General features: G+C 41.1%; 2 protein-coding genes across 2 annotated transcripts in view; one reads left to right on the plus strand and one right to left on the minus strand.

Moving 5' to 3' along the window:
* ELP3 (elongator acetyltransferase complex subunit 3) overlaps positions 1-19,494 on the minus strand; it is a 115,828-nt gene extending 96,334 nt beyond the window's left edge. The window contains 3 exon segments of the mRNA XM_036856399.1: positions 10,600-10,738; positions 13,491-13,590; positions 19,392-19,494. Of these exon segments, the coding sequence (XP_036712294.1) occupies positions 10,600-10,738; positions 13,491-13,590; positions 19,392-19,446 (294 nt within the window). The 5' untranslated portion in view covers positions 19,447-19,494.
* Positions 19,495-19,609: 115 nt separating this feature from the next.
* The window catches only part of NUGGC (nuclear GTPase, germinal center associated), a 51,635-nt gene continuing 44,966 nt past the window's right edge, over positions 19,610-26,278 (plus strand). The window contains exons 1-2 of the mRNA XM_036855590.1: positions 19,610-19,815; positions 23,558-23,660. The gene's annotated coding sequence lies outside the window, so the exon portion shown is untranslated. The remainder of the gene's footprint in view (positions 19,816-23,557; positions 23,661-26,278) is intronic.

Below are 26,278 nucleotides of genomic sequence, written 5' to 3' on the forward strand. Positions count from 1 at the left end.
TGTCTGCTCCCCTGCCGGGGCGGGCGGGGCTGGGAGCGGAGGCTCGGGCTTCGGTCGGATCGCAGGGAGAGGACTGGGGTTGGCGGCGTGAACACAGCCTGAAGGGGTTAGCGCACCACAGCTGGCTGGGAGGGAGACGGGGAAAAAGTCTGCAGCTGCCGAAGAGGCAAGAGACTTTTTCTTGCCTCTTTGTTTCGCGGCGCGCAAGGAGAGGGGATTCAGAGCGCCGCCTAAACGAACTCCAGAGACGGGCGCGAGCCGTGGCTATCAGCGCGGACCCCAGAGACGGGCGTGAGACGCTGGGGCTGCTGCTGCCGCCACCAAGAAGCCTGTGTGCGAGCACAGGTCACTCTCCACACCGCCCCTCCCGGGAGCCTGTGCAGCCCGCCACTGCCAGCGTCCTGTGATCCAGGGACAAATTCCCCGGGAGAACGCACGGCGCACCTCAGGCTGGTGCAACGTCACGCCGGCCTCTGACACCGCAGGCTCACCCCGCCTCCTCCGTACCGCTCCCTCCCCCGGCCTGAGTGAGCCAGAGCCCCCGCAGCAGCTGCTCCTTTAACCCCGTTCTGCCTGGGCGGGAACAGACACCCTCAGGCGACCTACACGCAGAGGCGGGTCCAAATCCAAAGCTGATCCCCAGGAGCTGTGCGAACAGAGAAGAGAAGGGGAAATCTCTCCCAGCAGCCTCAGAAGCAGCGGATTAAAACTCCACAAACAACCTGATGTGCCTGCATCTGTTGAATACCTGAATAGACAACGAATCATCCCAAATTCAGGAGGTGGACTTTCGGAGCAGGATATATTAATTTTTCCCCTTTTCCTTTTTTTTGTGAGTGTATATGTATATGCTTCTGGGTGAGATTTTGTCTGTATAGCTTTGCTTTATAATAGCTTTATTTTACTTCACTATATTATAGCCTCTTTCTTTCTTTCTATTTTTTCTCCCTTTTACTCTGAGCCGTGTGGACGAAAGGCTCTTGGTGCTTCAGCCAGGCATCAGGGCCGTACCTCGGAGGTGGGAGAGCCAACTTCAGGACACTGGTCCACAAGAGACCTCCCAGCTCCACGTAATACCAAATGGCGAAAATCTCTCAGAGATCTCCATCTCAACATCAAGACCCAGCATCACTCAATGACCAGCAAGCTACAGTGCTGGACACCCTATGCCAAACAACTAGCAAGACAGGAACACAGCCCCATCCATTAGCAGAGAGGCTGCCTAAAATCATAATAAGGTCACAGACACCCCAAAACACACCACCAGACGTGGACGTGCCCACCAGAAAGAGAAGATCCAGCCTCATCCACCAGAGCTCAGGCACTAGTTCCCTCCACCAGGAAGCCTACACAACCCACTGAACCAACCTTAGCCACTGGGGACAGATACCAAAAACAACGGGAACTACGAACCTGCAACCTGTGATAAGGAGACCCCAAACACAGTAAGATAAGCAAAATGAGAAGACAGTAAAACACACAGCAGATGAAGGAGCAGGGTCAAAACACACTAGACTTAACAAATGAAGAGGAAATAGGTAGTCTACCTGAAAAAGAATTCAGAATAATGATAGTAAGGATGATCCAAAATCTTGGAAATAGAATAGACAAAATGCAAGAAACATTTAACAAGGACGTAGAAGAACTAAAGAGGAACCAAGCAATGATGAAAAACACAATAAATGAAATTAAAAATACTCTAGATGGGATCAATAGCAGAATAACTGAGGCAGAAGAAAGGATAAGTGACCTGGAAGATAAAATGGTGGAAATAACTACTGCAGAGCAGGATAAAGAAAAAAGAATGAAAAGAACTGAGGACAGTCTCAGAGACCTCTGGGACAACATTAAACGCACCAACATTCGAATTATAGGGGTCCCAGAAGAAGAAGAGAAAAAGAAAGGGACTGAGAAAATATTTGAAGAGATTATAGTTGAAAACTTCCCTAATATGGGAAAGGAAATAGTTAATCAAGTCCTGGAAGCACAGAGAGTCCCATACAGGATAAACCCAAGGAGAAACACGCCAAGACACATATTAATCAAACTGTCAAAAATTAAATATAAGGAAAACATATTAAAGGCAGCAAGGGAAAAACAACAAATAACACACAAGGGAATCCCCATAAGGTTAACATCTGATCTTTCAGCAGAAACTCTGCAAGCCAGAAGGGAGTGGCAGGATATACTTAAAGTGATGAAGGAGAAAAACCTACAACCAAGGTTACTCTACCCAGCAAGGATCTCATTCAGATGTGATGGAGAAATTAAAACCTTTACAGACAAGCAAAAGCTGAGAGAGTTCAGCACCACCAAACCAGCTTTACAACAAATGCTAAAGGAACTTCTCTAGGCAAGAAACACAAGAGAAGGAAAACACCTACAATAACAAACCCAAAACATTTAAGAAAATGGGAATAGGAACATACATATCGATAATTACCTTGAATGTAAATGGATTAAATGTTCCCACCAAAAGACACAGGCTGGCTGAATGGATACAAAAACAAGACCCATATATATGCTGTCTACAAGAGACCCACTTCAGACCTAGAGACACATACAGACTGAAAGTGAGGGGATGGAAAAAGATATTCCATGCAAATGGAAATCAAAAGAAAGCTGGAGTAGCAATTCTCATATCAGACAAAATAGACTTTAAAATAAAGACTATTACAAGAGACAAAGAAGGACACTATATAATGATCAAGGGATCGATCCAAGAGGAAGGTATAACAATTGTAAATATTTATGCACCCAACATAGGAGCACCTCAATACATAAGGCAAATACTAACAGCCATAAAAGGGGAAATCGACAGCAACACAATCATAGTAGGGGACTTTAACACCCCACTTTCACCAATGGACAGATCATCCAAAATGAAAATAAATAAGGAAACACAAGCTTTAAATGATACATTAAACAAGATGGACTTAATTGATATTTATAGGACATTCCACCCAAAAACAACAGAATACACATTTTTCTCAAGTGCTCATGGAACATTCTCCAGGATAGATCATATCTTGGGTCACAAATCAAGCCTTGGTAAATTTAAGAAAATTGAAATAGTATCAAGTATCTTTTCTGACCACAACGCTATGAGACTAGATATCAATTACAGGAAAAGATCTGTAAAAAATACAAACACATGGAGGCTACACAATACACTACTTAATAACGAAGTGATCACTGAAGAAATCAAAGGGGAAATCAAAAAATACCTAGAAACAAATGACAATGGAGATACGACGACCCAAAACCTATGGGACGCAGCAAAAGCAGTGCTAAGAGGGAAGTTTATAGCAATACAATCCTACCTCAAGAAACAGGAAACATCTCGAATAAACAACCTAACCTTGCACCTAAAGCAATTAGAGAAAGAAGAACAAAAAAACCCCAAAGCTAGCAGAAGGAAAGAAATTATAAAGATCAGGTCAGAAATAAATGAAAAAGAAATGAAGGAAACAATAGCAAAAATCAATGAAACTATAAGCTGGTTCTTTGAGAAGATAAACAAAATTGATAAACCATTAGCCAGACTCATCAAGAGAAAAAGGGAGAAGACTCAAATCAATAGAATTAGAAATGAAAAAGGAGCAGTAACCACTGACACTGCAGAAATACAAACGATCATGAGAGATTACTACAAGCAACTCTATGCCAATAAAATGGACAACCTGGAAGAAATGGACAGATTCTTAGAAATGCACAAACTGCCGAGACTGAACTAGGAAGAAATAGAAAATATGAACAGACCAATCACAAGCACTGAAATTGAAACTGTGATTAAAAACCTTCCAACAAACAAAAGCCCAGGACCAGATGGCTTCACAGGTGAATTCTATCAAACATTTAGAGAAGAGCTAACACCTATCCTTCTCAAACTCTTCCAAAATATTGCAGAGGGAGGAACACTCCCAAACTCATTCTACGAGGCCACCATCACCCTGATACCAAAACCAGACAAAGATGTCACAAAGAAAGAAAACTACAGGCCAATATCACTGATGAACATAGATGCAAAAATCCTCAACAAAATACTAGCAAACAGAATCCAACAGCACATTAAAAGGATCATACACCATGATCAAGTGGGGTTTATCCCAGGAATGCAAGGATTCTTCAGTATACGCAAATCAATCAATGTGATACACCATATTAACAAATTGAAGGAGAAAAACCATATGATCATCTCAATAGATGCAGAGAAAGCTTTCGACAAAATTCAACACCCATTTATGATAAAAGCCCTGCAGAAAGTAGGCATAGAGGGAACTTTCCTCAACATAATAAAGGCCATATATGACAAACCCACAGCCAACATTGTTCTCAATGGTGAAAAACTGAAACCATTTCCACTAAGATCAGGAACAAGACAAGGTTGCCCACTCTCACCACTATTATTCAACATAGTTTTGGAAGTGTTAGCCACAGCAATCAGAGAAGACAAAGAAATAAAAGGAATCCAAATCGGAAAAGAAGAAGTAAAGCTGTCACTATTTGCAGATGACGTGATACTATACATAGAGAATCCTAAAGATGCTACCAGAAAACTCCTAGAGCTAATCAATGAATTTGGTAAAGTTGCAGGATACAAAATTAATGCACAGAAATCTCTTGCATTTCTATACACTAATGACGAAAAATCTGAAAGTGAAATTAAGAAAACACTCCCGTTTACCATTGCAACAAAAAGAATAAAATATCTAGGAATAAACCCACCTAAGGAGACAAAAGACCTGTATGCAGAAAATTATAAGACACTGATGAAAGAAATTAAAGATGATACAAATAGATGGAGAGATATACCATGTTCCTGGATTGGAAGAATCAACATTGTGAAAATGACTCTACTACCCAAAGCAATCTACAGATTCAATGCAATCCCTATCAAACTACCACTGGCATTTTTCACAGAACTAGAACAAAAAATTTCACAATTTGTATGGAAACACAAAAGACCCCAAATAGCCAAAGCAATCTTGAGAACGAAAAATGGAGCTGGGGGAATCAGGCTCCCTGACTTCAGACTATATGACAAAGCTTCAGTAATCAAGACAGTTTGGTACTGGCACAAAAATCGAAATATAGATCAATGGAACAGGATAGAAAGCCCAGAGATAAACCCACACACATATGGTCACCTTATCTTTGATAAAGGAGGCAAGCATATACAGTGGAGAAAAGACAGCCTCTTCAATAAGTGGTGCTGGGAAAATTGGACAGGTACATGTAAAAGTATGAAATTAGAACACTCCCTGACACCATGCACAAAAATAAACTCAAAATGGATTAAAGACCTAAGTGTAAGGGCAGACACTATCAAACTCTTAGAGGAAAACATAGGCAGAACACTCTATGACATACATCACAGCAAGATTCTTTTTGACCCAGCTCCCAGAGAAATGGAAATAAGAACACAAATAAACAAATGGGACCTAATGAAACTTAAAAGCTTTTGCACAGCAAAGGAAACCATAAACAAGACCAAAAGACAACCATCAGAATGGGAGAAAATATTTGCAAATGAAGCAACTGACAAAGGATTAATCTCCAAGATTTACAAGCAGCTCATGCAGCTCAATAACAAAAAAACGAACAACCCAATCCAAAAATGGGCAGAAGACCTAAATAGACATTTCTCCAAAGAAGATATACAGATGGCCTACAGACACATGAAAGAATGCTCAACATCATTATCATTAGAGAAATGCAAATCAAAACTACAATGAGATATCATCTCACACCGGTCAGAATGGCCATCATCAAAAAATCTAGAAACAATAAATGCTGGAGAGGGTGTGGAGGAAAGGGAACACTCTTGCACTGTTGGTGGGAATGTAAATTGATACAGCCACTATGGAGAACAGTATGGAGGTTCCTTAAAAAACTACAAATAGAACTACCATACGACCCAGCAATCCCACTACTGGGCATATACCCTGAGAAAACCATAGGTCAAAAAGAGTCATGTACCAAAATGTTCATTGCAGCTCTATTTACAATAGCCAGGACATGGAAGCAACCTAAATTTCCGTCGACAGATGAATGGATAAAGAAGATGTGGCACATATATACAATGGAATATTACTCAGCCATAAAAAGAAATGAAATGGAGGTATTTGTAATGAGGTGGATGGAGTTAGAGTCTGTCATACAGAGTGAAGTAAGTCAGAAAGAGAAAAACAAATACAGTATGCTAACACATATATACGGAATCTAAGGGAAAAAAAAAAAAGGCCATGAAGAACCTAGTGGCAAGACGGGAATAAAGACACAGACCTACTAGAGAATGGACTTGAGGATATGGGGAGGGGGTGGGGTGAGATGTGACAGGTTAAGAGAGTGTCATGGACATATATACACTACCAAATGTAAAATAGATAGCTAGTGGGAAGCAGCCGCATAGCACAGGGAGATCAGCTTGGTGCTTTGTGACCACCTAGAGGGGTGGGATGGGGAGGGTGGGAGGGAGGGAGATGCAAGAGGGAAGAGAAATGGGAACATATTGTATATGTATAACTGATTCACTTTGTTATAAAGCAGAAGCTAACACACCATTGTAAGGCAATTATACTTCAATAAAGATGTTTAAAAAAAAAAAAAAAGAAAACACACCAGTGCAGTGGCTGGTATGTAACAGGTGGGCAACATATGGTCACTACTGCTGCAATGAGTAATGATACTACTCTGAATAATAAAAATCATGATTTTCAAAGCAAAAAAACCCAACAAAACAAACAAAAACTCAAATACAAACAGACTCAAAATGGATCACAGACGTAAGTATACTAAAAAGATATGCCACAGACTGGGAGAAAATATTTACAAAACACATGGCTGATAAAAGACATGTATCTTAACTATACAAAAAAAATCCTTAAAACTTCACAATAAAAAAACCAAACAACCCAATTAGGAATAGGGCAAAAGATCTGAAGAGACACTTCACCAAAGATGCACTGAAGGCAAAATAAGTATATGAGAAGATACTCAACATCGTATGTCATTCAGGAATTGCAAATTAAAGCAATGAGATATCACTACATACCTAACAGAATGGCCAAAATCCAGAGCACTGACAACACCAAATGCTGATGAGCTTGTGGAGCAATAGGAACTCTCATTTACTGTTGATGGAATGCAAAACAGTGCAGCCACTTTGGAAGACAGTTGACAATTTCTTACAAAGGTAAATGCAGTCTGACCATATGATCCAGCAATCATGCTCCTAGATATTTATTTACCCAAATGAGTTTGAAAACTTTTGTGTATGCAAAAACCTTCAAACAAATGTTTATCGCAGCTTTGTCCATCGTAATTGCCAAAAATTGGAAGCAACCAAGATGTCCTTCAACAGGTGTGTGGATAAACAAATTGTGGCACACTCAGACAATGGAATATTATTCAATGCTAAAAAGAAATGAGCTATCAAGCCACTAATAGGACATGGCATAACCTTAAATGCCCACTGCAAAGTAACAGAAGCCAATATGAAAAGGCTACAAAACATACTGATTCCAACTATATACCATTCTAGGGACGGCAAAACTACAGAAACAGTAAATAGATCAGTAGTTGCGAGAGGTATGAAACAGAGGAAATGATGAGGGAAGTTTTAGGACAGTGAAACTATTCCATATGATACTGTAACAGTGGATACGTGAAATTATGCATTTGGCAAAATCCACAGAATGTACAACACTGTGAGTGACCCCAATGTAAACTACAGGCTTTGGTTAATAATAAGATAGCAATATTGGTTCATCAATTATAACAAATGTGTCAAACCAATGCAAGGTATTAATAATAGGGCAACCTGGGGAAGGGGGAAAGGAAGTATATGGGAACTCTCTGTGCTTTCTGCTCAATTTTTCTGTAAGCCTAAAGCTGCTCTATAAAAAAATATAAACAAAGCACTACAGTAACAGCAGAAGTAAAAGCATGGAGGTTAGTGGGCATCTATCTGGAGAAAACTATAATTCAAAAAGATACATGCACTCCAATGTTCATTGCAGCACTATTTACAATAGCCAAGACATGGAAACGACCTAAATGTCCATCAACAGATGAATGGATAAAGAAGATGTGGTACCTATACAGAGCAGAATATTAGCCATAAAAAATAATGAAATAATGCCATTTGCAGCAACATGGATGGACCTGGAGATTATAATACTGAGTCAGTCAGAAAGAGACAGATAAATATATGATATTGCATATATGTGAAATCTAAAATATGACGCAAATGAACTTATCTACAAAACAGAAGCAGACTCACAGACACAGAGAACAGACTTGTGGTTGCCAAGGGGGAGGCATGGTGGGGGAAGGATGGATTGGGATTTTGGGATTAGTAGATGCAAACTATTATATATAGAATGGATAAACAGCAAGGTCCTACTGTGTAGCACAGGGAACTATATTCAATATCCTGTGATAAACCATAATGGAAAAGAATATGAAAAAGAATGTATATGTGTATAACTTAATCATACATTTGCCATACAGTAGAAATTAACATATCATAAATCAACTACACTTCAGTAAAATAAATTTTTTAAAAAGCATAGAGGTTAGGATGCATAGCAGCTAGGGAATGACAATCAGCTGTGTTCTTCTGATATTTTTAATAGTCACTCTGCACTGCAGAAAATGGATTTGGTGCAGGTGAGACAAAGCAGGTCCATTAGGAAATGATTAAAACAATCTAAACAAGAAATAATAAAGGCCAAAACATTCCTCCCAGTGGTGGTAGGAATGGACAATGCGTTTCGCATCTTTTAGAAACTGAGTGGATGGGGGCACCATTAGCTAAGGTGGACAAGGAAGATGGACGAGCAAGTCTGAGGTTTTGGTTATGCTATACTTAAGGGTATACTTACAGGCAGTCAAAGGAGAAAGGTCTAACAGGCAATTTGACATGGATGTGAAGCTTGGGGAGAAGTCAGAGCAACGAGTCAGCATATGGCAATACTTAAAAACATCAATGGATGAGATCACCAAAGAAAGCATGTATGACACTAAAAGCAGTTGGCCCAGGACCACAGAAAACATCAGTTTTTAGAGGGAAGCAGAACAAGAGTAGCTGTCAAAGAAAGAAACGATCCGAGGTAGGAGGAAGACAGAATGGAATTATGAAAGCCAAGTGCATTTGTCAGGTTGAAACATTGCTAAACCTTTGTCTCCATGGTGGCAAGCCCACACACAATGCTGAAAAGTGAAAATCCAAGACTTATCCATAAAGCACGTTATTTAGGGATATGGAAGTAAATGCCAAGAAATCAGCTAAGACCTAAAAGTAGTTGCCCTGGGGGAATAGTTGGGGGGGTGGGGAATGGGAGGTGAGGGGTTTGGACCTATTAGTTTTTCTGAAAGAGTCTTTTATACTAGGTACAAACAAACCCCAAACACTTAAGTACAAAGGAGAAGAGACTAGGATAGGTGGTACATTATGTGTGAAAGTTCTGGGGTTTAATGAGTCACAAATATATGATCCAGGAGATACAGCTACCCAGCAAGTCATTATAAGCTGCATTTACTAGAAGTACAATATCCCCATCCAAACAACAGACTGAACTTCTTAGATCACATCAGGAACACAGCATTCGCTTCTGGGTACCATGTTTTAAGAGGGTCTAAATCCTAGCAATTCTTCCCTCATGTCTCTCACACTCATCCTTTTTATCCTGGAGGCCCTACCTTGATTCAGGCTCTTAACACTTCACACCTAGGTCAAACCAAGAGTATCCCAACTGGTCCTTTTGGCTCCAAGCTACCCTACATCTTGTATGCAAATTAATTTTCTGAAAATCTATTTGGTTCCCATCACTCCCCTTCTCAAAAATCTTTCAGTTTCCTATTATTTGGTTATTTTGCAGGACATTTAAGATCTTTTACAAGTGGATCCCACACTAACTCTTCACCCCAATGTCCTGCTGCTTTCCAAAATGAACTGTCAGCCCCAGTGAGTCTGGTACACTCGTGGTTCCCTGCACACACGCCTCTTACCTCACCTCTACCTCTGTGCTCTAGTTCCTGGGTCCTCGCTCCCATTACTCTTTGAACCTGCTCTTCTCTGCTTATATGGGCACCATTTATATGTTAGTCAAGCTCCACGCTTCCTCTTGGGCTTTCCCTAGTCCCTTTTACTGCAGGGACATCTCTGTCCTCTGGACTCCCATATCACTCCCTATGGTGTCAACTGTTTCACAATTACCATATAGATTAATAGAACGACTTTGCACTATCAATTAATTTTTCAAAATACCTTTTATAAGTATCAATCTTATACGCCACAAGCTGAAGATGGCCAACAATACTGGTCATCTTATGACAGTCCCCAAGCATCTAGCTATACTTTTAAAGACAGCAAAAACCAAAACATCATCTACTCCTCTAAGAACAGTGACCTTTGCCCCTCTGTGCCCTCCTAGCATTCTGCACGTGTCTCCACTCCAGCACACACCATAGCATATGGATTTTATTAGTCCAAATCCCCCACTTCCACCTCACTACCCAGGTGTTACATGGAGGCAGGGATCTGTGGTGGAAGAGATACACAATCAATCTTTGATGAATTGAATCACTCACCCCACTGGCAGTTCTGATGGGTTTTGCCTTTAACTTGGGGACCAAGACCTTTCGATACTGAGGTGGGACTGCAGCAATGATATCCACCAGGCGGGGCTGTGCTGAAAGGCCATATTTGGCAGCTGTCCTGGTTTTCACCCTGAAAGTAAAGCATCTAGCATTATCAAGATCACAATATTTCAAGGACGAGCTACCAAAAGGATAACCTATAAATAACACCATCAACTCCCATCACTCCCCTATCCCTTCACCAGATGACAACAGTGGTTTTAACATTTGTAACTATCAGGGAACTAGAACAAAATTCATGACTTCTTGTTCTCCAGAGTACCAGAAAGAAAACCAGATGACTACGGGGCGGGGGGGTACCCAGGACAGTGATACAGTGTAGGTCTCGTTCAAAGTAGCGCTCCAGCTTCGAAGGATTCTACCCTTTTCTCAGCTTCCACGCTACTACATTTGGGATCACATTAATTCTGTTGTGGGGGACTGTTCAGTACATTGCAGGATGTTTAGCGGCATCCTTGGCCTCTACCCACTGGCACCTCTTCCCGCTGTAACAACCAAAACTGTCTCCAGACATTGCCAAATGACTTGGGGGCGGGGATGGTCATGCCTGGTTGGAAAGCACTGCCTCAGGCCAACAAAACAAAACAAAACAATTTAAAGCAAAGCTATGCAGAACCAAATAGGAAATAAAGTAGATATATTTTTAAAGCTTTAAAAGTTTTAAAACTTTTTCTAATACAAAATATTATATAAAGAACAGAACAATAAAACATATAAATATACTCTAACAATTATAAAACAATCACTCTTGTAACCACATTCCAAGAAAGAGAATATGATCAGCACTTCAGAAGACCCGTTTGCCCCTTCCTGACCGTAACCCTATCCCTAACCCCCGGAAGTAACCTTTATTCCAACTAATAATTCCTCGCTTTCCTCTATAATTTAGCAATTTTTCCTTCCTTTGTGGCTGCTAACCAAATCCTAATAGTCACTTTATCTTCTCACTTTAATCCATCTAGAAATATTATGGGGTGTTCAAATCATTTCAACAAATGGTTACTGAGTACCTGATAGGTACAAGAGACTACCTAAGTACTTGGTACGTCAGGAGGTGTAAGGCATAGCTGTTTCGTGCTCTTATGTTCGCATGTTTGCAGACAGGCACGCACAAAAATAAATCTACAAGTAATAAAAACATACGTATCAATAATAAAATACACACACAACAACGAGTGATTACAGAGCTCAAGCGAGGAACTCAGTGTGTGCTGGGGAGATATTGAAAGAAAATGGGCACAGAAAAAAGAGTAGACTTCAGACAGGCAATAAAGACACAGAGATGACACTGAGAGCCAACAGGCTGGCTTACGTGAAGATGCAAAAACAGGATAGTACAGATTTTAAGAAATATGAGTAGACCAACTTAACAGAAAGCGGAAGGTTTTCAATATGAAGATACAGAAGTTTAAAAAGTTGGAAAAGTAAGTTGAAGCCACACCGAGAGGCCTTACATAATGGGCTGAGGAATCTGCGTTTAATTCCACAAGCACTGGGAACGTGCTGAAAGTTCCTGCACAGGGAAATGACGAAGGAAAATTAATCCAGCAAGACAGTAAAAAGGACTGAAAGCATAAACTACTGCAGGAGTCTAGACTTAAGTTTAAAAAGGAATGGAAGAGGAAGTTGGTGGTGAACATGAAAGAGAGTTATAATGAAGAAGCAGTAGGCAAAATTTTGACTCTAAGTGGACCTAAGGGAAAAGATTCAAAGATGACACTAGAGTTTCAAACCTGGGTGAAGGTTAAAACAATTAGGCAAAGAGGACATCTGAGTAGGGGCTGGTTTTAAAGAAGATGCTAGCTTTAGCTTTAGATGTGCTAAATTAAAGAGAATGACAAAAATATACAAGAAGTAGAAATGTTCATGAGAAACAAAAGATTTGTATAATTAGAGGTATAGCCAAGAAAGATGGGGGAAAAAAAAACACTGCTAAACACATGGTAGAAAAACCAATAAAATATGTCTTCGTGGTAAAAAAGAATAGTTACTAATTTATTCTTTAGCAAATGTTATCAAGCACAACGTTCCAAGGAAGGGATATAACATTGTAGTATCTCAAGTAACAGAAGACAGGGTCTAAAAAAATGTCATGTGCGTAGTGACTAGACCATTGACGACCTGGGGATGGGGGGAGAACCCTTTCACTAGAGCAGATCTATATCACAAATATATAGTAAATAAATAGATGCAGAGAGGAAAGACCACTCTTATTTGAGGATGTAGCAAAGTCAAAGCTGAACATGGTTGTGGAGAGGAAGTGGATGAACGTGTCCAGGAGGTTCTAAAGTAGGGAAAGGCTGGATTGGATCCAAGGCCCCAAAGAGAGGGCTTCCCTGGAAGAGAGTTACCACCTCTCTGAGACGACAGGGAAGAGAGGAAGGATGTGAAGTGAGATGGCACAGCAGGACAGCGCCTGGGCTCTGGAGACAGATGACCTGATTCTAAATCCCAGCTCTGCCAATCACCAGTTATTTACTCCTGAACAAATTATTTAACCTTTCTCTGTCTCAGAGGACCCATCTGTCAAATGAGGTAAATATCTACCTCATATAGTGTTTGAGAGGATCAGCTGAGCCAATACATATAACGTACTACTAACAGTGACCAGAATACCGTAAACGCCCAAGAAATGTTAGAAACTACTAGTATTATAAGGCTATAAGGCAATTTTGCCATAAATAATCGATAGGGCAGGGCAGAAAGCTAAATTCTCAACTAAAACATGAAACATGAGATAGAACCAGTAGTATTTTATAATTTCATAAAAGAGATCTACTACCCAAGAACAAGATTACCTTCTTTTTTATAGGTCCACTTACTTATTTAGATCGATGTCTTTCCCCTGTTCATGGGCTTCAATTAGTTGTTTAATAACATCTCCTATGGTCAGCATCATCAGCTCAGCAGGGCTGAGATCTCCTGAAAAGATAATATTTGACACTAAAAAAATCATATTATTCAGTAAAGGTTTTTGTATTTATTAGGAGTTTTCCTTCCAAAATCATTCCAATCATGTCAAAATGATAGCTCAAGTACACAAGACACTACTGTTTACAATTTGATCATATATTTTATATCTTTAATTTTAAAACAAACCTGGCTTCACCTATATATGGGAAGAGTTCACTTTAGAAGCATATACACCTAAAGAATGACAGATGCAGGAAAGAGTAGAGACAAACATGAGGAAAAAGAACCTAATCACACAGGAAAGGACCAAAGTAGTTAAAGCAGCTTCCCTTTATCTCCAGATTGGTAATTACATTTAGATGCATTATTTCATCTGATTCTCAGAACACAGTGAGGTAGATGGAACAAGAATATTTGCCTGTCCCATAAAAATGCTACCAAGGGGTGAAGTTGAAACTCAAACCCAGGTATCCACAGAAGTAATGTTAATACTATTTTGAAATACAAAGCAATGTAGTACTATTTTGAAATACAAAGACATGGGTCTGTATGTGCCTAGGGATCTTAACACATCTGTAAAATATAGTCTGTCCGCCATCGCAACATTCTCCTGGCAACTGAGGTTACCCTTCTCCTCTAAAAGGCAACAGCAGAAGCTGACATGTTCTTACATGACCCCATCCCCCCAGTTAAAGGTGACTGGTTCAAGGATGGGCACTTATCCAGGTCTGGCCAATCTGAGCTCTTTTTCTCAAGGCAAAAGACACCAGTCCCTCTCCAGTGATAAAAAGCTGTGAGATTTCAGCTTGGGAGCTACTAGCAAGCCTGCCTCCTGCCTGCAGAGAAAGCTGGTGTGCAAAGATAATGATGTCATCAGAGAGAAACACAGATGAGAAAGCCCTGGCGCTCATGGAGCCCTTTCATTTACTTTATCTCATTTGAAACCTCACAACACTGGAAGGTAGGTATTGTTACCACATTTCACAGATGTGAAAAATTAAGGCCAGTTAAGACATAATTGTAAATGGTATAGTTAAGACTCAAATCCAGGTCTTTTCTCCGCAACTTACATGCTTTTTCCCACTGTACCAAGCCATGTCTAATTTAATGAGGTAAAGCTAACACATACAAAACAATTTGAGAGAAAAAGAAGTCCATCTACAGTCAAAGGCTAAATGCTTTCTAAACCATGTAACTCAGCCCTTCAGAGTTCTACAAAGGTGCCTGTGGGGCCATGTAACAGAGGTAGGGCTGGTGGTGATTAAGGTAAAGGAGGAAGGGGAGGGAGAGGGAGGCTCTTTTTCTCCATTTCAACCAAAGCAGCTTGGCTTTCATCTGTTTATATGCTGAAGTTCTGCATAAGAATTTATTTGGAGGGGGAAAAGGTGATTCAGGTGATAAAAATACAGGCAGACCTCAGAGATACTGCAGGTTCGGTTCCAGACCATCACAATAAATCAAATACTGCAATAAAGCAAGTCACACGAATTTTTTTTGGTTTCCCAGTGCATATAAAAGCTATGTTTACACTGTACTGCAGTCTGTTAAGTGTGCAAGAGCATTATGCCTTAAAAAAAAAAAACCTTAATTAAAAAATACCTTATTGCTAAACAATGCTAACCATCATCTGAGCCTTCAGCAAATCATAATCTTTTTGCTGGTGGAGGGTCCTGCCTCGATGTTAGCTACCAAACTGATCAGGGTGGGTGGCTGCTGAAGGCTGGGCGGCCGTGGCAATTTCTTAAAATAAGACCACAGTGAAGTGTGCCTCATCCATTGACTCTTCCTTTCATGAACGATTTCTCTGTAGCAGGCAATGCTGATTGACAGCACTGTACCCACAGAACTTTCAAAACTGGAGTCAATCCTCTCAAACCCTACTGCTGCTGCATCAACTAAGTTTAACGTAATATTCTAAATTTTTAATTGTAGTTTCAACAATCTTCATAGCATCTTCACCGGGAGTAGATTCCATCTCAAAAAACCGCTTTCTTTGCTCATCCGCAAGAAGCAACTCCTCATCCATTAGTTTCATCATGAGATTGCGGCAATTCAGTCCCAACTTCAGGCTCCACTTTCAATTCTAGTTCTCCTATTTCCACCACATCTGCAGCTACTTCCTCCAATCAAGTCTTAAACCCCTCAAAGTCATCCATGAGGGCTGGAATCAACTTCTTTTAAACTCCTATTAATGTTGATATTTTGACCTCTTCCCATGAATCACAAATGTTCTTAATGGCATCTAGAATGGTGAATCCTTTCCAAGTAGGTTTTCAATTGACTTTGCCCAGGTCCCTCAGAGGAATCACTATCTATGGCAGCTATAGCCTTACAAAATGTACTTCTTAAATAATAAGACTTGAGAGTCGAAATGACTCCTTGATCAGGCCACACAATGGATGTTGTGTCAGCAGGCATGAAAGCAACATTAATCTTGTACGTCTCCATCAGAGCTCTTGGGTGACTAGGTACATTGACGATGAGCAATAATATTTTGAAAGCAATCTGCTCTCAACAGTGGGGTTAAAATATTCAGTAAACCATGTTGGAAACAGATGGGCTGCCATCCAGGCTTTGTTCCATTTAGAGAGCACAGGCAGAGTCGATTTAGCATTAATTCAGAATGGTAAAGGAACATTGGCTTCAACTTAAAAGTCACCAGCTGCATTAGCCCCTAACAAGAGAGTCAGCCCGTCCTCTGAGGCTTTGAAGCCAGGCACTGACTTCTCCCTAGTTATGAAAGTTCTAGATGGCATCTTCTTCCGATATAAGGCTGTTTGGTCTACATTGAAAATCTGTTGTTTAGTGCAGCCACCTTCACTAATTATCTTATCTTCACTAACTACCTTCTGGATAACTTGCTGCAGCTTCTCCATCAGCACCTGGGGCTTTGCCTTGCATTTTTATGCTATGGAGATGGCTTTTTTCCTTAAACATCATGAACCGACCCCTGCTAGCTTCAAACTTTTCTTCTGCAGCTTCCTCAACTCTCTCAGCCTTCAAAGAATTAAAGAGAGTTAGGGCCTTGCTCTGGATTAGGCTTTGGCTTAAGGAAATGCTGTGGCTGGTTGATCTTCTATGCAGGTTACTAAAACCTTCTCCATATCAGCAATAAGACTGTTTTGCTTTCTTATCATTCATGTATCCACTACAGTATCATTTTCAATTTCCTTCAAGAACTTTGTGTTCACAACTTGGCTGACTGGTGTTAAGAGGCCTAGCATTCAGCCTATCTCAGTTTTCGACATGCCTTCCTCACTAAGCTTAATCATTTCTAGCTATTGATTTAAAGTGCGAGATGTATGGCTGTTCCTTTTACTTGAACCCTTAAAAGCCACTGTAGGGTTACTAATTGGCCTCACTTCAATATCGCTGTGTCTTAAGGAATAGGGAGGCCTGAGGGGAGGGAGAGATGGGGAAATGGTCAACAGGTAGAGCAGTCAGAACACACACAACATTTATCAATTAAGTTCATCGTCTTATGTGGCAATTTGTGGGGCCCCAAAACAATTACAAGAGTAACATCAAAGATCACTGATCACCATAATAAACATAACAATAATGAAAAAGTTTGAAATATTGCGGGAATTACCAAAATGTGACACAGAGACATGAAGTGAGCAAAAATGCTGTTGGAAAAATGGAGTTGATAGACTTGCTCAAACGGGTTGCTACAAACCTTCAATTTGTAAAAAACACAGTATCTGCGAAGCGCACTAAAGCTAGGTGCAATAAAACGAGGTATGCGTGAAGATAAATATTTTAAAAACACTTGTACAGCCCTTGAGTATATCAAGAATTAACCAGAGAAGTAAATTAGTAAGAAAAGGCTTCGTGGAGGAAATCACACAGGGATCTTTAAAGGGCAGGATCTGGACAAGCAAAACAGAGGGCAATCCAGAAGGAACAATGTTAGGTATAGGAATTACCTATCATCTTTATGTGTAGGTGTACTGCCTAAATAGAATAGAGGCTTTTTGACAGGGTTCAGTAAGAACAAATTACAGGGTACACTGGCTACAAGGCAAAGGCATTTAAATAGGATGCAATACACAGTGGAGAATTATATGTTCTCAAGTTTGGGAGTAAAAAGATGAAAGTAGTGTTTAAAGAAAATAAGTACAGATTGATCCTTGAACACTGGCTTGAACTGCACAAGTCTACATATATGCACATTTTTTCAAATAAATACAGTACCTGTATTTTTATTTTACAGATCCTTAAATTAACTAAGTGTGGGGAAAAGTTTGTGTTTGAGGATCTGAGTCCTGATTCTATCCAACTGTTTCAGCTTCCTGCCCTTGGGTGAGTCATTTATCAATTCCTTTGTTTTTCAGGCAGAGATAAGCAACACTCAGAATTTCAACTGTGCAGGGGTCAGTGCCCCCGACCCCCTCCCTCCACTGTTCAAGGGTCAACTGTATACAAAATATACTAAAGAAAAAGAGGATACAAAAAAATGATTCAGAAGATGAAAAGAACACACATCCTCTGGATAATAAGTAAAAGGCTCTTGAAAGGCAACATTGTTAAAAAAACAAAACAAAACAGATTTACAGTAAAAAACTTGGATGACAGACTCAGTCCCTAGCTTCCAAACCCTACTGGCTGTGTGATAACGGGAAGACGAATGGCTTCTGAGCTCCCATTTCCTTGTCTGCAGAATTAGGATAATCCATACATATCTTTCACAAGATTCAGTAAGAATCAACAAAAATAATGTATATATGAAAGCCAAAGTATTATTCAAGTATCAGTTCTTAATGAAGGTGGGTTAGGGGGATGGTGGCTAGAATGATGAGGAATAAACTATTTCAAGAAGCAATTTGTATAAGAAGTAACAGGACTTGGTGATAAATGAGGTCAAAAGTTTAAAGCTGTAGAGATGGAGGAGGAGCACGTTAGAGGGAGAAGATGATTAATCAATTAGGGGCATGTAGAATTTGATGCCACAAAGTAACTGAAGGTAACCTGGATACTTGGAGCAGCTGATGCCAAGAGGCACAGTGATTAAGGAACAGATTTTTTTTTTAATTTTATGTTTTTGGGGTTCATAGAGACAGCCTGACAAACCAGTTCCACTTCCTAAATATAATTCTGGGCTAGGAAAGTTACTTAACTCTTTTAATCTCGGCTTCATTTGTGAAAAGGGGACGATATCAGCCTAAGAATGATTAACAAAGGCTCAATAAATGGTAGCCATAATTATCATAACCATCATTATTATTAGACCGACTGCTCAATTGAGCTTACAGAGATAACACTAGAACCTGGGAGAAAATACTTGAAATTTGACTCCATTCGGCTGAAAAACTAAAGATGGAATTGCTCCACGCTAACTCAGGAGGTAATACAAATGGGAATAACTGCCTAACTGCCCCCCACAGAATCCAAGAATAATTCAGTGGTTTTCTTTCTTTCTTTTTTTAACTTAGAACTTTAAAACAATCTCAGATAAAAAAGCACGTGAAATGTGTCGTAAAACGAAACTTAGCAAATTAAGAGTCCGAGAACGTGTTAAATCCACCGACCACGTTAACTTCTTGGATGGCATACCCTGGACTAGAGCTTTTGTCCCTTATGCAAAAGACACCAAGTGACTGCCAAAAAGGAAGAGTAAGGATAGGTTGGTTCAAAAAGCACAACAGGTGAAACGAGAAAGCAGGGGGCTGGAGGCCACAGACGGACCACAGGTGGTTGGGGAGACTGGATCAGGTAGCGGATTCCCGCGGGAAAAACTGGCTTCAGCATCTGAGGGCCCGGGTTTCGCCCCTTCCCTACCACCGCCCCGTTCCCCCTCCCTTTCGCACCTTTCCGCTTCTGCCTCATCTCTCCGCTCTCGTAGCAGCAGCCACCCCAGACCATGTAGCTCTGCCCACTCGGACCTCTGGGGAAATTGACAGCCACAAAGCAACCCTGTCCTGTCGTAAAATGACGATCAATATATCGTAAAGCTGTTCCCAGAAGACAGCGCGCGCAAAGGGTCCGCCCCGCATCCCAGCAGCTTCTCGCGGAGCTCCGCGAGGCGGGGCAAAGCTGCGGCCCGGGCGAAACAGCCCGGAGTGTAAGGGCTGTAGGGTCTCCAGGTCCGAACGCAAGGGCAGCTTGAGCATTAGAAACCGCGACCTGGGCAGCACAGCGACAGGACAGAGCTTATGGACAGAGGCTGTGCCAGGAAACCTAGATAAGAGGGCGGATGTGGGCGGTCTCTAAATAAAGGTGGAAGAGCCCAGGGTGCGTTGCGTCCAGGGTGGCTGGGCGGGAACGTGAGTGGGGATCGCGGGAAACTAGATTCAGAGCCTGGAAGAGACCATGCAGGAATCAAGTAACGATCTGAGGTTCAGGCTCTGACGCCAGTGGATCCCCCTGGTCTCGGATGAATGGCGCGTTATCAGTAACCATCATGAAAGCTCTGGAGGTCTCTCCAGAAAAACGCACACACGCACAAAGTTTTGTAGTGTTTGGAGGCAGGACTTGGAATCATGTTTTCCTGAAACCCGTCCATGATCTCCTTTGTTCATGGACCAGAAATTAAGAACGCCTCTCGTTAACAAAGACAGGAATCTGTGTTGTTTCCAGTTCCTTACTTTCCACTAGAACTGAGGTACCTCCAAGTCTTTGACCTCACCATGACACTGAAACTGTCCTGGTCTTTTGTGACTGCCCAGCAGGACAAATTCAGTAGCATTTATGTGTCCTTATTGTCATCCTAGTACCAAGTGACATAAGTTAGCTACCTAGGAAGTCTTTTATGATAGGACCCTCCACACTCTGAGTTTTTCTTCTGCTTTTTCTCAATCCTGCTGTATATCATCTCAAAATATTGGTGTACCACAGGGGTCACTTCTCAGCCTTGTCTTCCCCAACGTGATCCCCAGAGTACCAGAGCTTTTAAACACCATCTGTCTGCTCCCATTTTATATCCAGCTCCAACTTCCTCCCTATTTGACATCTTGTTAGATCTGCATGTCTGATATGTATCGGAAACTTAACATGTCCCAAAAGGAACTTTGCTTTTCTTTTACCTCACACAAGAGAAAGAGATGGGTAGTACATTTGTAGATTTTAACTTATAATTGGAAATGTGATATTTGAGCTAATATTTGATATGCAGATATCTGGGGGAAGAGTATTTCAGACAGAGGGAACACCTAGAGCAACGGTCGTAGGGAGAGAGGATGCCTGGTGTATTCAAGGAAAGTAAGGAGGCCGCTGTCAGTTGAGCAGTGAACCAGAGGAAGTGTAATAGAGGTCAGAGAAGTGATGGGGTGCAATGGGGGACACTGCAGCTCATGTAAGACCTTGTAGGCCAGTGTAAAGCCTTTGCCTTTTACTCTAAGTCACGTGAGGAGCGATTGGAGAGTTTTTAGCAGAGATATAATCTGATTTATAATTTAAAAGTACCTCTATTTGCTGTGTTGAGAATGGACTGTAGTGAGGAAGGGTAGAAGCAGGGAGATCAGTTAGGTGGCTGTTATCATACCTATGCCAGGGATTCCCAAACTTTGATGCACATGAGAATCACCTGGAGAGAAGTGAAAAATCCTGGTGCCCAGGTCACATCCCATACCAATTAAATCAAAATCTCAAGGGGGTGGCAGCCAGGCACTAGTATTTTTTAAGATCCTTGGGTGATTTCAAAATGCAGCAAAGTTTGGGAACCACTGAATGAGGCCAGGGATGATTATGACTTGAATCAGGGTAGTAAGCAGTGGAGGCAGTGAGACGCGAGACGTGTTCTGATTCTAAATACGCTTGGAAGATTTCAAGAAGACTTCCCGACAGCCAGATGTGGTATGTGGGAGAAAGACAGGCATCAACATCAGGGGTGACACGGAAGCTTTTGGACTGAGGGACTGGAACCGTGTAGTTGCCCTGAGCTGAAATGGGGAAGATCGTAGGTGGAGTGGGGTTTGGGGGGGAGTGTGGGGGGCTTAATTTGGATGCATTGGGTTTGGGATGCCTAGTGAGCAGTAAGACACGAAAAACATTGGGGCTGGAGATACTCAAGTGAGAGTTGTGGGCATATAGGTGATATTTAAAGCCATGAAACAGGGTGAACGTGGAAAAGAAAGAGAAGAGACCAAAGATTAAGCTTTAAGACCTTCTTTTCTAGTTTACTTCTCTATTATCAGCAGGAAAGAGGAGTAACTAGAAAAGAAGGCTGAGGAGGTGCCTCCAGGGAGGTTGGGAAGAAAACTAGGCATGTGGTTCCTGAAAGCCGAGTGGAAAAAGTGTGTTAGGGAGGAGGGAGTGATCCACTGAGTAAAATGCGGCTGATGGGTCAAGAAAGAGGAGGGTTGAAAATTAACTAGGGTCACCGGGGACTTTGACAAGAAGAGTTTCACAGAATGGTAGAAGTGAAGGCTTGACTGGAGTGGGTTGATGATTGAAAGGAGAGAGATTTGAGACAGTAAGTTTAGACACAACTCTTGAGGGGGTTCGCCATAAAATACAGAGAAATGCGACAGTAGCTGGCAGGGAAACCGGGGTCAGAGGGAGTGTTTGTTAAAATGGAATAAATAACAGCATGTCTGTGTGCCGATGGGAATAATCCAGTGGAGAGTGAAAATTTGATGACCGAAGAGGGGAAAGTACTCTACCTTGTCCTGCGGTTGGAGAGAGCGGGTGGGATCTGGTGCACGAGAGAAGGGATTAGCTTTTGATGGGCATATGCGTAGGTAGTTCATCTGTTTACAGGCTGGAAGGTGGAGCAGGTGAGGCAGATCCTGAGAGGTGGTTGGGTGTGATGGTGGGGCTCTGTGGAAGTTCTCTTTCAATTGCGTCAGTGGTTCCAGTGAGCTCAGTGAAAATTCAGCCTGGTAGTTTGCCCAAACTTCTAACCAAGCATTCAGGACCTAGCATTCAGATGTCCAACAGCAGGTGTCAAGGACCCAGGCAGCTTTAAAAAGGACCAAAATTAATTTCAGTTATTAGGTACTTTAGTAGCACCTCTGATTAAGAATAGTTACCTGTTGAAGCAGAGAAACAGCCAGTAGAGGGAGAGCTAAGCACATATGTCATGAATATAAGGTATGATTTTGCCCAGAGATAAGTAGAAGATCCAACACTAACCATGTTATTCACGCTGATTTTCTTTGTTTTGAACTTTATATTGGTATTTCTATGGTTTTCTTATGGATAAGGCACCCATCTTGCTAAAAGTTCAAAGCAATTTTTAAGACCACATTCTTTTTGACCTTTTTGCTTTCTGAATCCCCACTTTGGGCTAAAAACATACCTACAGTTACTGAGGGTTATCCTAGTAATGACTGACTGTCTTTGAAGGTCAAACACTACCTGAAGCTGCAGGTTAAAAAACGTATTTTTCCCCTGTGCTTGATGTGATTGTTTAGGTTGTCAGATACAGCAATGTGGAGTAGGTTATGCTTTCTTTTCCTGGACAGCATTTTAAAAATACTTGTTTTTCTGTTTTGTTTTTAAAATATGGATGTAAAATTTAAGTTCCAGAAAGAGTTATTTAAAACTATATGACACTCATTTCTACAATCAAACAATCCAATGTTGTTTGAGTTTTGGTAAATTTCAAGATTGTGTATCAAGAATCAGTTTATCTTCATCATCTCATATTATCCATCTCTCCCAGTTGTCTTGTATTTGGCGGGGGCGTGGGGGAGGGGAAACGAGTGCTTTGTCTCTCTTGGGATGGGGGCATTTTTCCTCTCTTGCTCATGTAAGTCAGATCCATCTGAATAATTCTCATCCTCAAAGAAAGAATGCTGCAGGATGGATCCTGCAATCTATTTGGAAGGGAAAAATGACTAACCTGTAGGGATAGGGCAGAGAAGAAAGAATATAAGAGCCCCAGTTCACATACAATTTAAGTTTAAATGAAAGAGGCAAATAGCGTGAATCAATTTCTGAGGGAGGAAGTCATCATAAATAGCCCTCTGATGACAAATTAGTTTCACTTCTGCTTATTCGTAAATGTGGCTTCGTGACTGTGGCTACAAAGGGCTCTATACCCCGGCTGGTTCCACATACCGAGACCAAGGCAAAGAAGCTGCCACTGTCTTCTTTTTGGAATTCTGGAGCTGAAGCAGAAAAAGTGACATCTGGTAAGTTGTTTCTCTTATGCAATTTATGCTGTAACTTATGGTTGATTAAAAAATTAGCTTTAGATTTATAGAAGAATTGAGACGATAGTACAGAGAGTTCCCATAGAACCCACAACCAGTTTCCCCTCTTATCTTACATTAGTATGATGCACTTATTATAATTAATGAACCAACATTTATAATACTATTATTAACTAAAGGCTATCTTTATTCAGATTTTCTTAGCTGTTACCTAATGTCCTTTTTCTGTTTTAGGATCCTATTCAAGACACCATATGACATTTAGTTGTCATGTCTCCTTAGGCTCCTCTTGGCTGTGACCTTGTTTTTGATGACCTTGACAGTTTTGAGGAGTCCTGGTCAGACATTCTGTAGGGCTCACCTCTATTGAGAGTTGTCCTTTTTTTCTCAGGATTAGACTGGAGTTATGGGTTTAGGGAGGAAGATTACAGAGTTAAAAGTCTCATTAACTTTGGCAAGCTTGAGGAAGCAATATGAGAGGATTCAAGTTCATTTCCTTAGAATCCAATAAAGTACGTAATGAAAATATCTGCTTAATTTACTGACCTGTTCGCCTGGGGGAGAAGGAGGCATGTCATCCCAATGCCTTCTCTACTGTATCTGCCTCCCATGGCTGTGCTTCTAATGTTGCACACGTTAGTTGATGCATTAATGCTCAAAACAGAACTCTTTTCCTTTGGGGGTTTGAAGGCCCTTGTTTCACTTTTGCCTCTAAGCTAACGTATTTAAATTGTTCCTTTGGAATGTACTAGTTTGGAAGAGCAGTGCAATGTCCAATAAAGTGGTTAGGAAATTTTGCCAGCACCAAAGGTATTTAAGATTTAAAAACAGAAAGGAGATAAATCCTAAATGTCATCAACATTCCATCATTTTATTAAGAATCTCCTCCTTGCCCTTATTTTTCATTCTTCAGCTACCTCCCTGTGAGAAGGGGACGAGACTCTACCAAGTGCATAGAACCTTCAAGGTGACTGGTCAATGGGGACAAGAATGGGGGTGTCAGTTTATCAGTTAAGGTGGCATCTGTTCCCCCCAATATAAATAGACTTTGCCCTGGTAAATATTAGTACTGATTTCTTGTTTAACTGTCTTCACCAAATATTCTGAAAGACAATAACATTTGTACAGATGCATGAGTGTCTGTAGACCAACTATGCATGCAATGTCACATTGAGTCCCCACAATGAACTCCAGACATAAGTATTTTTAATTCTCATTTTATACGTGGATAAACTGAGGCTCAGAGAGAGTAAGTGATTTGTTCAGTGTTACATTGAAATGCCAGGGCAGGATCTCCAAATCCAGGCATTCTAACTCCAAAACCTGAGTACTTCCCACTACACCACTCCCAGTCTGGAATATAAGCTCTGGGTATGGGCACACCTTGCCCATTTTCTTCCCTGATGTGTCCCCAACACCTATAACAGTGCCTGGCACACAGTCGACACTCAACAGATATTTATTGAACAAATGAATATAATTCCTGCCATTATTAATGACATGCTTCATTCATTCAACAAATATTTATTCAGTGTTTACTAAGCACTGAGCACTTCCCAAATTTGTTAAAAGTAGGGAATAAACCAATGTTAATGATCAAAATGCCCCTTCAAGGAACTTTGCTAATTGAAGCATTTTAATTTTTTCCTATCAGTGTTACCTTGGGGTGGTGGGTAAGGGACAGAAATGAAAGGAAAACAAGAATCGTGTCGGGAGGGGTTAATGGGAAGCAAGGGAAGGTGGGATGAGATTCTGACTAAAGGAGGAGAAGAAACCTGGACGCTTGTCATTCTTAATAAACACATGCAGTTTGCCTCGGACACGGACTGAAGGCAGTGAAGTGTACTACTCGTCCCCCACCTCACCACACACGTACGCACGCACACACACATACACACCCCGCACACAGTCTGGCTTGTTTTCTTCTGAGGGCATTGAAGAATTTGCAGACAGTAGCTTCAGCTGGAGTCCCTGAGCACAATTTTTATCAAGTTCCCACTCTCCCTGCTACTCAACAGCCTTCACTCCCCGAATGCCTTCATCATGCATTAGAGGGAGCCCCTCATTTGTGGGCACTGTTCCCTCATTCTCCTACTCTTAAGCTCCGGAGACTTTGTTTAAATAGTACCACTTAGAGGCTGCTTGGTGGAATGAAGAGAACACGGAACTTGGACTCACTACGTTACCTTGGACAAGTCGCTTCCCCTCTCTGGGCCTCAGTGTCCAAATCTGTAGAAGGGGCTCAAGAACATTATTTAATTCCACTACATGAAGCTGTTCTAGTATAGGAGTGACCGTTGCATTTGTGTCGCCTCTGTTATGTTCTCTTAAGAGAAAAGGCAGTAAGCAAACACAAACAGAAGGAAAGGAGAGCAAGAGAAGCAAGAAAAAGTGTCAATAGTCACAATTATTTGACAGGAAACTGGTTCTGTGCAACCTTCACACATCTAGATAAATATGCAGAGAGTCTCATTTGAAAGATGCTATTCTTAGGCTCAGTGCACATGAATGTAAATAAGTACTAAGAGCAAAACTTAACTGTTAACCACACAGTTGAAATACAAGTGAAATAAACCACACATAAAAAGCTTGCCCGT

The sequence above is a fragment of the Balaenoptera musculus genome, chromosome 6, assembly GCF_009873245.2.
Source record: "Balaenoptera musculus isolate JJ_BM4_2016_0621 chromosome 6, mBalMus1.pri.v3, whole genome shotgun sequence".
NCBI classification, from domain to species: Eukaryota; Metazoa; Chordata; class Mammalia; order Artiodactyla; family Balaenopteridae; genus Balaenoptera; species Balaenoptera musculus.